The sequence below is a fragment of the Phyllobates terribilis genome, unplaced genomic scaffold (assembly GCF_046119375.1).
Source record: "Phyllobates terribilis strain yellow unplaced genomic scaffold, ASM4611937v1 Scaffold_2__4_contigs__length_985480577, whole genome shotgun sequence".
In the NCBI taxonomy this organism is placed as follows: Eukaryota; Metazoa; Chordata; class Amphibia; order Anura; family Dendrobatidae; genus Phyllobates; species Phyllobates terribilis.
The window spans coordinates 856,904,033-856,918,162 of NW_027362762.1; the positions used below are offsets into that span (position 1 = coordinate 856,904,033).

The 14,130-nt window shown below is 41.6% G+C and overlaps 1 protein-coding gene across 1 annotated transcript in view; it reads left to right on the forward strand.

Moving 5' to 3' along the window:
* SLC6A4 (solute carrier family 6 member 4) overlaps positions 1-13,871 on the forward strand; it is a 180,158-nt gene extending 166,287 nt beyond the window's left edge. Inside the window, exons 13-14 of the mRNA XM_073667966.1 lie at positions 8,194-8,361; positions 10,118-13,871. Coding sequence (XP_073524067.1) covers positions 8,194-8,361; positions 10,118-10,192 — 243 coding nt within the window. The 3' untranslated portion in view covers positions 10,193-13,871. The remainder of the gene's footprint in view (positions 1-8,193; positions 8,362-10,117) is intronic.
* Positions 13,872-14,130: the final 259 nt, after the last annotated feature.

Sequence of the window (14,130 nt, forward strand, 5' to 3'; positions counted from 1 at the left end):
CCTCCCAAACTGACTGTACTCTTCTGGCTACCTTGCTAGAAGCGGATATAAGTAGCCCACGTCCCTGAGTGTACCGTGTGGTGCTCACCCGTATGGCCGGTGACTCGGGGCCTTCTATTGGCTTCCGCTCCACGATGGCGGTGCTGGTCCCACACGTGTGACCGTGCCTTCGGGTTTCTGGGCCTGAGGACCTGAAATCCCCTGCCGGTCGGCTTCTGCTGCTGGGTAAGAGTTAGTCCCCACAGCCTCGGACGCCGGGTCCGGTAAGAAAGCTTCTCAGTCAGGGCGAGCTCTGCAGCTGCCAGCCCCTGACTCGTAGTAGTATTGCTCCCACTGAGCTCCAGCTGTTTCTTCCTATGACTGTCTCTTGTCTCTACTCTCCTTGACTCCTAACCCTGCTTCAGCCCCGGGTTTATATAGGGGAAGTTCTTCCCCTCCCAAGACTGGGCAGGAGGTGTGGCATGCACAGGATCCCTGACCAAAGGACCTCCCACCTGCTCTCAGACATAACATCTCTATCACTGTGGCAACCAGACCCCTGGGGTGTCACATATATATGCTGCCCTCCCCCAGTCCATGTATATATCCTCCCCCCCAGTCCATGTATATATGCTCCCCCCCAGTCCATGTATATATGCTCCCCCCAGTCCATGTATATATTCTCTCTGCCGTGCGCCCGATCGCCTGTACGCTGACATCAGCTGCTAGCTGCTGGCCTCTGATTGGCCAGCAGCGTGTATTGCAGTGCACGGGCCTGGCAAGTTTGTGCGCTGCAATACACTTCAGCTAGATGTGCGTCCGAGAACGCACATCTAGTTGAAGTAGCGAGGATGGTGTCGGCACTCGGCGGGCTCAGAGTTCTCACCCGCCGGGCCCGATCCAGTAGCGTTAGTGCTGCGGCTATGGCGCGCGTGCCCACCGGGAGGGCTCTGCGTGCCCCCTCTGTCACGCGTGCCATAGGTTCACCAGCACTGGTATAGTCTATATACATAGTCTATATACTGTATAGGGCCATGCTGATTACTCGGAAGGTGACTTAGCTTACGTAGATTTTTATGTGAGCTACAACATCTCACTCACATCCTGCATAACTGCTTTCAGCAGGAAAATGACATACATGACAAAAGAAATCTGACCTCACATTCACAAATTCCCATTACTGTGCCCCTTTAAAATTAATAAATGTGGGCATTGGTATTGTGTGTATTTGTGTATTATTAACCTGGCAGCTAATAAATGTATCAGGCAGCGGCTGTATGATATCGGCCATATATGTTTAATTCTGAAACACTGCAGAGTTTCAGAGAAGAACCTACTTTAAAAATCACTGGGAACCGAACCGCTCTGGAGACTAGTCAGCTTCTCTCCGCCAGCTGCCCTGAATGACTGGTCTCTCTGCGTGCGTGTATAGAGAGAGACCTGTCACTCAAAGGACAGGGAGAAGCCGACTAGTCTCCAGTGCAGTTCCCGGGAACCGAGCCACACTGGAGACTAGTCGGACAAGCGGGTCCCCAGCGGCTTCTCCCTGCCCACTGCCCTTGAGTGACAGGTCTTTCCCTATACACACACTCAGAGAGAGGCTGGTCATTCAAGGCAGCTGGCGGGGAGGTGCCTGATACATGCTGCCTGTGGTTCGGGCAGCAGGTATTGGCTGTCAGATTCCCTATAATAAATGGTCCCCTTTTCTGCACCAAGACAGTAACAACAACTCTCTTTTTTGCTGCCAGAAAATAATAAAACATACCTTACCCTTTCCTATGATGAGGGGAGCAATTGGGAGCTCTTCTGGCCCTTGAACTCAGCAGCTTGTCACAGGTGGTGCAATGTAATGATGTCATCGGCACCTTTGCCCGAGACAGTGACGTCTTGTGCCTGTGACTTATAAGAGAGCGATTGACAGGGCACCTAAGTTTCCTTATCGACCATAGTATTCCTCTGTATCCAAATCGTGAGGACGTGGACAAAGTCAAAAGTGTCAGTCCTCTACAATGAGGTGCACTGGATTCTTGTTGGAGAATGGCAACTGCCCAGTGTGCACACTACCCTTACGCCGGCCCTGGTGTGAGGACCTGTTGTGTCTTACTACCCTTTCATTGCTCTCTGCATTACAGACGGATGATGATGTTGCAGTTATAGCCAAATCTTCTTCGTGTAGTTTACCTCATCACAACTTCACTACGCATAGTGGTCGTGATAACAACACGGAGATCATTTAGTCTATTTGGCACCAGAGATATATGCGTTATAAAAGCTTCAATGCATGAGCTGGAATACAAGGGTCTGAACAACATCATCCTGCAACCTGACGTGAAGCTGGCATCCATCTGTGGCCTTAAAGCGTCTTAACCCTCTTTAGCCAGTTTTATTTTTATTACTATTATTATAACCTCGGGTCTGCCTGATTCACCGCAGAGAATCTGGAGGAAGGTGGATGCTGCAGTCTCCGTGGCTGGCAGCACAGGGCAGATTAATTAGTAGAACAGGTTTATGATAAGGTGACACTTTGCAGAGGCTCCTGTTTACTCTCTTTCACTTTTATTACTAGTGTAAAAATAGATCCGCTTCGCAGAGAGAGCTGTGCATCCGTGGAGTATGAATGATGAATGTACTGGTCACTGCACCTTTAAAGTATAAAAAACTATGCGGAGAAAGTGGTCATAAACTAAGCTCCTAAAGAAAAAGGAGACTCCTTCCTTAAAGAAGCACTCCTCCTCCTCCCAACAAAAGTTTTTATCCGCTTAATATATTGCAGTCATCATATTATACATTACTGTGTATTTACAATTGCTCATTTTGCCTTTCTACCCAGTTAATTTTTCTCTTTTCCATTAGGTCTATCACGTGATTAAAATCTGACTAGCTGAATCCTTCTAAGCTCTATATAAAAACAGGAAGTCTCTTTTCCCTACATTTATCATCCCCCTCTTCAACTTTTGACCCAGGTTATCTGCTCTTTCACCTGCCAGGGACTTTGCAGTGATGTAGAATTGTAGTTCTAATGATGACTCATTCAGGGAAAAGAAACTTCCTTTTTCTACAAAGAACTTAGAAGGATTTAGCTAGTCTGTTGTTAATCATGTGATGTCATAGACCTAATGAAAAAGAGAAGAATTCACTGGGTAGCAGGGCAACCTGAGCAATTGTAAGTACACAGTGCTGTATAATATGATGACTGCAATATAGTAAGAGGATAAAAACTTTAATGGGACTGGTGCTTCTTTAAATTAGTCATTTATTTCATCTGATTATAAACCTGAAATGATGCTTTACTGGTCAATATCTGAAGTAGATCTTTTGGCTGTGTTCACATGTAGCAATCATATTGCGGCTTATAACCACAGCAGTCCTGTGCCGCTTTTGTTTTTTTATCTTTCTTCCATTTATACAGCTTTACAGACACTATTATCAATGTCCCATTGGGGTTCACAATTTACATTCCCTATCAGTATGTCTTTGGAGTGTGGGAGGAAACCGGAGAACCCGGAGGAAACCCACACAAACATGGGGAGAACATACAGACTCCTTGCAGATGTTGTCCTTGGTGGGATTTATGCCCAGTACCCCAGCGCTGCAATGCTACAATGCTAACCACTGAGCCACCTTTCTGCCTGATTCCTGCATAAATCATTTAGGCTAAGTTCACACACGTTGTATTTTGCTGCGTATTTTGCAGCAGATTTTTATGCAAATTTTCAGCTGCGTCTGGCAGTACCAGCAAAGTCTATGAGAAACCAGAATTCTCTGTTCACACATGTTGCTTTTTGTTTGCTGCGTATTTTCTGCCTTGCTTGCGTATTTGGAAAATAGAGCATGTCACTTCTTTCAGCGTTTTTTCAGTGTTTTTACACCCCTAGGAAGTAATGGCCGGTGAAAAAAACGCTGCAAATACGCACCAAAAACGCACTTGCATTTTTTGCTGCGTATTTGCAGCGTTTTTGATGGCAAAATATAATGGGATTCTTTTTTTTAGGAGTTTCAGCTCCTTAATATGTGCCACTCTGTTTTTAAAGGGACCAAAAGTAATTGGACAGATTAAATAATTGTAAATAAAATGTTAATTTCTAGTACTTGGTTGAAAACCCTTTGATGGCAATGACTGCCTGAAGTCTTGAACTCATGGACATCACCAGACTCTGTGTTTCCTCCTTCTTGATGCTCTACCAGGCCTTCACTGCGGTGGTTTTCAGTTGCTGCTTGTTTGTGGGCCTTTCTGTCTGAAGTTTAGTCTTTAACAAGTGAAATGCATGCTCAATTGGGTTGAGATCAGGTGACTGACTTGGCCATTCAAGAATATTCCACTTCTTTGCTTTAATAAACTCCTGGGTTGCTTTGGCTTTATGTTTTGGGTCATTGTCCATCTGTAGTATGAAACGACGACCAATCAGTTTGGCTGCATTTGGCTGGATCTGAGCACACAGTATGGCTCTGAATACATCAGAATTCATTCGGCTGCTTCTGTCCTGTGTCACATTATCAATAAACACTAGTGACCCAGTGCCACTGGCAGCCATGCATGCCCAAGCCATCACACTGCCTCCGCTGTGTTTTACAGATGATGTGGTATGCTTTGGATCATGAGCTGTACCACGCCTTCGCCATACTTTTCTCTTTCCATCATCCTGGTAGAAGTTGATCTTGGTTTCATCTGTCCAAAGAATGTTCTTCCAGAACTGTGCTGGCTTTTTTAGATGTTTTTTAGCATAGTCCAGTCTAGCCTTTTTATTCTTGATGCTTATGAGTGTCTTGCACCGTGCAGTGAACCCTCTGTATTTACTTTCATGCAGTCTTCTCTTTATGGTAGATTTGGATATTGATACGCCTACCTCCTGGAGAGTGTTGTTCACTTGGTTGGCTGTTGTGAAGGGGTTTCTCTTCACCATGGAGATTATTCTGTGATCATCCACCACTGTTGTCTTCCGTGGGCGCCCAGGTCTTTTTGCATTGATGAGTTCACCAGTGCTTTCTTTCTTTCTCAGGATGTACCAAACTGTAGATTTTGCCACTCCTCATATTGTAGCAATTTCTCAGATGGGTTTTTTCTGTATTTGCAGCTTAAGGATGGCTTGTTTCACCTGTACGGAGAGCAGCACATGTTAAGGAGCTGAAACTCCTAAACCCTTCATCCAATTTTAATGTGGATACCCTCAAATGAAAGCTGAAAGTCTGAACTTCAACTGCATCTGAATTGTTTTGTTTAAAATTCATTGTGGTAATGTCTAGAACCAAAATTAGAAAAATGTTGTCTATGTCCAAATATATATGGACCTAACTGTACTTAACAAAAAAGTGTGAAAGAACTGAAAATATGTCTTATATTCTAGGTTCTTCAAAGTAGCCACCTTTTGCTTTGATGACTGATTTGCACACTCTTGGCATTCTCTTGATGAGCTTCAAGAGGAAGTCACTGGAAATGGTCTTCCAATAATCTTGAAGGAGTTCCCAGAGATGCTTAGCACTTGTTGGCCCTTTTGCCTTCACTCTGCGGTCCAGCTCACCCCAAACCATCTCGATTGGGTTCACTTCTGGTGACTGTGGAAGCCAGGGCATCTGGCATAGCACCCCATCACTCTCCATCTTGGTCAAATAGCCCATTACACAGCCTGGAGGTGTGTTTGGGGTCATTGTCCTGTTGAAAAATAAATGATGGTCCAACTAAAAGCAAACCGGATGGAATAGCATGCCGCTGCAAGATGCTGTGGCAGCCATGCTGGTTCAGCATGCCTTCAATTTTGAATAAATCTCCAACAGTGTCACCAGCAAAGCACCCCCACACCATCACACCTCCTCCTCCATGCTTCACGGTGGGAACCAGGCATGTAGAGTCCATCCGTTCACCTTTTCTGCGTCGCACAAAGACACGGTGGTTGGAACCAAATATCTCAAATTTGGACTTATCAGACCAAAGCACAGATTTCCACTGGTCTAATGTCCATTCCTTGTGTTCTTTAGCCCAAACAAGTCTCTTCTGCTTGTTGCCTGTCCTTAGCAGTGGTTTCCTAGCAGCTATTTTACCATGAAGGCCTGCTGCACAAAGTCTCCTCTTAACAGTTGTTGTAGAGATGTGTCTGCTGCTAGAACTCTGTGTGGCATTGACCTGGTCTCTAATCTGAGCTGCTGTTAACCTGCGATTTATGAGGCTGGTGACTCGAATAAACGTATCCTCAGAAGCAGAGTTGACTCTTGGTCTTCCTTTCCTGGGGCGGTCCTCATGTGAGCCAGTTTCTTTGTAGCGCTTGATGGTTTTTGCAACTGCACTTGGGGACACTTTCAAAGTTTTCCCAATTTTTCGCACTGACTGACCTTCATTTCTTAAAGTAATGATGGCCACTCGTTTTTCTTTACTTAGCTGCTTTATTCTTGCCATAATACAAATTCTAACAGTCTATTCAGTAGGACTATCAGCTGTGTATCCACCAGACTTCTGCACAACACAACTGATGGTCCCAACCCCATTTATAAGGCAAGAAATCCCACTTATTAAACCTGACAGGGCACACCTGTGAAGTGAAAACCATTTCCGGTGACTACCTCTTGAAGCTCATCAAGAGAATGCCAAGAGTGTGCAAAGCAGTCATCAAAGCAAAAGGTGGCTACTTTGAAGAACCTAGAATATAAGACATATTTTCAGTTTTTCACACTTTTTTGTTAACACATGTGGAATTATATACTTAATTCATAGTTTTGATGCCTTCAGTGTGAATGTACACTTTTCATAGTCATGAAAATACAGAAAAATCTTTAAATGAGAAGGTGTGTCCAAACTTTTGGTCTGTCCAACTTTTGTTGAGTAGTCATCTTTTATCACTTTATATAAATTACCTCTTCCAGTCTCTGGGGAGGACGCTGCCCGGAAGATAACTGCCTCCAGAGCTTATTTTACATGAAGGGAAAGTTACCAGTGTGAGACAAGTAACTAACACAGAACAGTCTGGTGTCTCACCTCCACTGATCTAATATTGATAACATATCCTAATAGGCCATCTATATAAAAGTAATAAACAACCCCTTTAAGACTGGTGTCTTTTAGCACGCACCATACAGCTGATGGTCTGGGTGTCAAGAGCCGAACCTCCATGTTACCGCACTGTTCACTATGTCCCAATTTAAGTGTGTCTGATTAATACCCACCCTCTGACTTTCTATCACTGAGAAAATTGTGAACCCATTTACACAAATGTTCCCCCAGTCCCATCATTCTCCTTTTATATACAAGCCTTCAGTGTGGTTCACTGTGGACCTTACCTCCTTGTAGGAGCTGGTGAGATTAGTTTGACAGGACCAGTCATTCATAAACCCATAAATATTGATGGTGGTATATGAGGTTATTTTCATTTAGATGCTTACTTTTTGCCCGTTTTCAGAGGAGTATCTATAGGTTTTGGACCCCATTTATCCCACATCTTATTGTTGAAAAAAATATTTAGAACAGACAAAGTAAGAGAAAGTCATCTCAGGCTGTACGCAGCCCAAGGGCCTTATGTGACATAGCAGATGTCTCGTGAAATTATTTTGGACATATTGGACATCTCATTGGTCAGTTGCTGGAAATAGATGTTATTGAAACAGGCAACTGTTAGTCCACTGAGGTCAGTAGCCATCAAAAAACCACTGTCTAGTTATGCCAATCAAGAATATATTGACATGGAAGATTCATCTAAACAAGTAAAGAAACCATAGTATTAAATGCACAAGTTGTGATATTACTGTTCTCTTATTCTATATCCTATAAACAAATGTGCTACAGATGTAGCACAGGTTATCATGACTCACGGACCATCATCTTTTTAACTTGACACATAAAGTTTTCTTACTTAAGACTACATAACACTGCACAATCCATCGACCGATGCCAAGTAAAGACTCATTCAGACTTCCATGCCAATCGGTCTGAGAGTGGACCAAAATGCATGGACTGGCCGAGGTTCTCCTGACCCGAGCATGATACCTTCATAGAAATATACGAAGCTGTCACGCTCAGGTCGGGAGAGCCGCGGCCAGTCCATGAATTAGCTTCCCGCTCTCAGACCGATTGGCATGGACGTCTGAATGAGACTTTAGGTGTCGAATAACACTTTTGAGACACGCTGTGCTGTGTTATCAAGATAACCTTTGCTAAATCTGTATGTCTGCCCCAATTTCGAGGGGAGACCGTTACATTAAAAAAATTAAATGTGATATCTTTTGTCTCCCCAGTTTATTATATGCAGCTTTATGTCCAGCCCACCCGAGCTACGTCTTTTTAACTACACATACCCAACCTGGTCTGTTGTGCTTGGTTACTGTATTGGCACATCCTCATTCATCTGTGTTCCAGTATACATGGTATATCGGCTGGCTAGCACCCCTGGCACATTAAAAGAGGTAAGAAAGGACACAGACTACAATGTGCTAAGAGTAATATGATATCTTTTCTAAACGATAAATTTTTGGCTAGAAATCTCTCTCCTAATTAAGGTAAATTAGCGTAAACTATTTTTATCTGTTTTCGACATTTTGTAGCCCATATACTCTTTCTCACTGCACCAGAAATTGCTCAACTTACAATACCTGCTTTGCATCTTTGTATTGTAAAAAAGTATCATTTCTGTAGTCCTCCATATTCCTGAGCTCTGTATAACCCCGTCCCCACCACTGATTGGTAGCTTTCTGTATACACTGTGCATAGTCAGAAAGCTGCCAATCAGTGGTGTGGGTGGGGTTATACAGAGCTCAGCATTCAGAGAGCTGCCAGATCTGCAGCAGAGAATACTGCAACAAGCAGCCCAGTAAGTGACATATCACTTAATTAGGAATCTTGCAATTTTCACACTGGCCACTGGAGCATTTTTTAGACTCTCTAACTTACTGTTGTTTAAAAAAAAAATGCCCATGTACATTAGCTGCAATAGACAGACTCTGACCCCATCTTTTTATATTTAAGAGTCTACTGAGCTTGTGCAGAAGTCATTGTGAAGGGAGGGGAAGCAGGGTCAAATGTGACATCTCCAATGGTGATTGGTGGATCCTGTGTTATCAGCTCTATATACAGGTGTTAGTGTTATTGTAATCTTGCCTCTGATGATAAGAAAACAGCTCAAAAATATTCCTAAAATGACAGGAGGTATGTGCTTAAAATAGCCCCAGTGCAAAAGAGAAAATCGCAAAATCATTAATTTTGTTTTTTAATAAAGATCGTGATATGAAAAAAAAAAATTGTTCAATGTATGTAACAAAAAAACTATATTTAAATAATAGGTAATTTTCTGACGACACATTCCCTTTACCTTTGAGATTCCTTCAAGACTATTTTATTATTATTAATATTGTACAAAGGAATAGAACACCAAGAATAGACTCAAAACGGAATATTTTTTTTAATGCTTTTAATATTCTACCCTCATATCCAGCAAAAGTAATTACATCCCAGAGTGAAGTATAGCAACGTTTCAGTTAATGTGCCCTTCATCAGGCTTGGAATAGGGCTTGTGTGGAATGTTTTTCTTGAATGAAAAATAATGCAAAATATCCACTTGTACCAGTATATGAAGGGATGGAATCGCTGAGCAGTCTAGGAATTCAGAGAGTGTGGAAATTACTGTGAAAAACGAAAGTAGCGGCACAAACATCCATAACATCCAAAATCTTTATTCAAAATTCCATAAAAAAAGGTGGAACCACAGAGCAGCTAAAACTTGACTTGTTTCTGGCGTGACAAACGCCCTTAGTCGCACCAGAAATGCGTCAGGTTTTAGCTGCTCTGTGGTTCCACCTGTTTTTATGGAATTTTGAATAAAGATTTTGGATTTTATGGATGTTTGTGCCGCTACTTTCCTTTTTCCCGGATATTCTTGCTGTGCTCCACCAGCTGGATTCAGCTCCCTTCCTTCCATGGTTCAGTCCTTTTTTCAGGTGTAGTAAGCTCGATTTTCCTATTTTTTCGGAAATTAATATTGCCAATAGGAGAAGGAGCCAAGTGGTAAAACATGCAGTGGATATAGAGGAACCCATTCTCTTCTTTGCAACATAAATTGGAGGTTGATCAAGCCACATTTTGTCTATTGCGTATTTTATGAATATTGTGAAAAGAAAAAATTAAAATTTTCTGCTAATGTTTGTCTTTTTTTGTGTCTCCCTTCAGCGCTTCATTAAAAGTATAACTCCAGAAACGGGTACCGAAATTCCACTGGGAGGTATTCACATGAATGCTGTGTAACCTGGAAACAAAACATTGTCCTTTCCTGTTTGCAAACAACGCACCCCGTTCTTTGCCTAAGGAAAACTTTTTAAACCTCAGACTGTCTATGGTTCAAATACCCAACACTGCACTGGATCATGCCAAGAAGACAGACTGGGCACAGGTCACGTCCCTAAAGTTATCAACCCAACAAGTACAAAGAATATTAAATGTCCATGACTGAATAGCAGTGTGCATGTGTCTTATGATGTTGAGAACATGATCTTATTTTAATACTGGACACGATATTCTCTGACATGAGAGCAAAGTAATTATTATATTTTAACTTTTATTAGGACCTGATACACTAGAGCTCAGAATCAAAGTACAAAGATACACAGAAACAATAAAACTGATCGTCATCGACCATAAAGCGAGATAACGCTAGTGGAAAAAAAATACAAATGGAAATCCGTATAAAGCAAAACCACTAATGAAATATGGACCAACCATTATTGATGTTGACACATGATTTCATGGAACACCCTTGCTACTAGCCAGATGCTGTAAGTTGCGGTGCACAGGTATGAGTCCAACCCAAAAGTCCAGAGATAATTATATTAGTAGGTTAGACAGTACGAACAGGGTCTCAGACTGGTAGTAAAACATAGACCCATGATGGTTGTCCCTTCTATAGCTTATCTATAAGACCCAACATACCTAGAGGTTACCAGTCTGATTAGCACCAACCCCATTGGGAACTTTTACCTGGATAAATCCTAATAATGCCCTAGATTGAATTCCATTCTTTATAGATCTGCCTTTTTATAATTATAACAGGTTTTATCTTGCCCTGCTTTACGGTAGATGACTAGTTATAATGTGACTTATATACATGTTTAGATATTTTGTGTCTGCCGACTATAATTGGCTTTATCAGAATGGAGAGAATTAGATTAGGTGGGCTGCCCTGCGGGAAATGAGAAGCTTTGGAGCTTCAGATAAGATTAGGACAAACGCGTTTTGGTGCCGGACCACCGCCTTTTTCTAGGTCAAAAAAGCAAATTGGCTTCTCTCCCGTCCGAATTGAAAGTGGGGAAAAAGCGACTGGTGTCGTGTTAAGCCCTACCCCTGAATTTGCTGGTCACCATCATACAAATACTGGGAATACTCATTTTGGTGCCAGTCTCTTAGTAATGCCCAAGTCTTTTTATAGTCCCCATTAAAGGTTCTGCCTTTAAGATAGCACATCGGTATCAGATCGGTGAGGGTCCAGCTCCAGGTACTCCCAGCTATCTGCTATAATACACTGTAAGCTCTTACTCATTCACATGTATGGGAGAAAGCCTGCAGCACCATTCACAATGTGTATAACAATGGCGTTTCCAGTGGGCTGTGGCACCAAAAATTAGCTGATCAGCGAACTTGCCAGGAATCAGACCCTATCCTAAGAATGGGTCATCATGAATATCAAAGTCCGGGAAGACCTCCTACAATAGCAGCCACAATAGTCAGACTCCTTGTAAAAATTACTTATCTGTTCCAGCTCTTGTGTATGTGAACAGGGGTTTAGCAAATATGTGGCTCTAGCATATAATTTCTACCTCTGCTGCCAATCTCAGTCAATAAAACAATATGCCCAACACTAATATACTTGGTAAAGTGAGAAAGAATTTTAAATGAACCAAACCTGTAAAATTCTTCATAGTCCCAACTACATAAATAAAAAACAATAGTAATCCGAAATTTAATTCAGTAATGTAAAAATTTAAAATGACCTCATTCTTTAACTACTGTTACTTCAGTTTTCTTTCATAAATGAATAGTACACAGAAAAAATAAGAAACTTTGTAATATATCTTATCAGAGAAATACACTTGTTTCTTCTCCAAGACTGATCTTTACCCATGAATAGACAATTTTGAAAATTAAAGTTTGTCATCGGTGAATACAGATTTTCCTATTTCTGAGGTGGCAGTTGGTGTTCATAAAGTTCTATGGAGAACTGTAGCTGTTGTTTCAGGAGAACTTACAGTAGAACGCCTCTAGCGCCTCCCCTCTCCATAGAATTGTAAAAGCACCAATTGCCATCTCCTATCAGTAATGGGTAATGGGAAAATCTGTCTTTGCTGAATCCAAACTGTACCCATGAATTGAGAATAGTCCATGTTTCTACAATGCAGATTTTTTTTCCCCACAGAAGTACCTAAAAATCTGTAACTAAATCTGTGTGTATTAAAATGCAGATTTCACCATTAATTTTAGCACACTTAGAATATTGTGTAAAAACCACAACAAATATGGCCGCCTGAGTGTACTGTCACACCCGGTACATCAGTATTTTTTTTCAGCACAGTGAGAACAAATCTCACCCTTAAAAGGAAACTATCTGTGGGCAGCATGTTGTAGAGAAGAGGGGGCTGAGTAGATTGATTATATAGCACTTTTTCAGCTTGGGAGTCCAGTGGGTGGTCCTAATCAATGATTGACACCTATCTCTGTATGCATAGTCATACAGGGAGGACTCACTCAACTTCATAAGCACATGGCAGAAGTGTGTGCAGGTGATTGTACAGTGCAAGTGGCTCTTTACTACTACTACTACTGTGGTACCGCAAATCAGAAAGTCTACATGGGTATCTGAATAAAATGGTGGTCTTACAGAGCCCTACTAATATAGCGCATACAGAGCCCTACTAATATAGCGCATACAGAGCCCTACTAATATAGCGCATACAGAGCCCTACTAATATAGCGCATACAGAGCCCTACTAATATGGCGCATACAGAGCCCTACTAATATAGCGCATACAGAGCCCTACTAATATAGCGCATACAGAGCCCTACTAATATAGCGCATACAGAGCCCTACTAATATGGCGCATACAGAGCCCTACTAATATGGCGCATACAGAGCCCTACTAATATAGCGCATACAGAGCCCTACTAATATAGCGCATACAGAGCCCTACTAATATAGCGCATACAGAGCCCTACTAATATGGCGCATACAGAGCCCTACTAATATAGCGCATACAGAGCCCTACTAATATAGCGCATACAGAGCCCTACTAATATAGCGCATACAGAGCCCTACTAATATAGCGCATACAGAGCCCTACTAATATGGCGCATACAGAGCCCTACTAATATAGCACATACAGAGCCTTTGTAGCATAATATAGGTGCCCTACTACAGATCAATACTGTACATACAGGTTGTATAGAGCCATAATATAGACCTGTACACAAGTCATTAAACTGCCTCATAGTTAAAAAAAAGTATTATAAAATAATTGAAAGTATATTTAATATATCATAATAGTTTGTCTATATATTTTTATATTTTATTGAGAGATATATTAGACCGCTCATCATTGTGCCAGGAGGACATTGCATATAAATTTATTTATTATACTTATTACAATTTGCAGACATTTTATTTTCATATATCTTGTTTTGTCTGCATTCATTCGAGACATAATACATGTAATTACCATAAAAGATGTGTAAAATTAAAAATAATAGACTGACGAGTTCAGTACAAAATGACAATTAGGTTTCTATGTAACATCCTGCATTAAATCTCATGGCTCACTGATCGCTCACACCCATAATACACCAGTCCTTTATAGATGTAGTTAGTTGTGTAATACTGTAAAATGAAGTTTTCTCCATCTGTTAAAGGGGTATTCCAATCTCCAAGATCCTATCCCAATATGTAGTAGGTGTTATTATAATAATAATAATAATAATATTAGCAAATACCTCCAATTAGAAATGTAGTATAGTTCTTCTGATTCGCTATGCCGCTTATCCTATGTGCAGGGCATTGCAGTAGCTTAGGTATTCATGGTTACGACCACTCATATAGTGACAGTTAGTTAGCTGTTAGGCTAACTTCACACACGTTGTTTTGCTGCGTACTTAGCAGCAGATTTTTATGCAAATTTTCAGCTGCGTCTGGCAGTACCAGC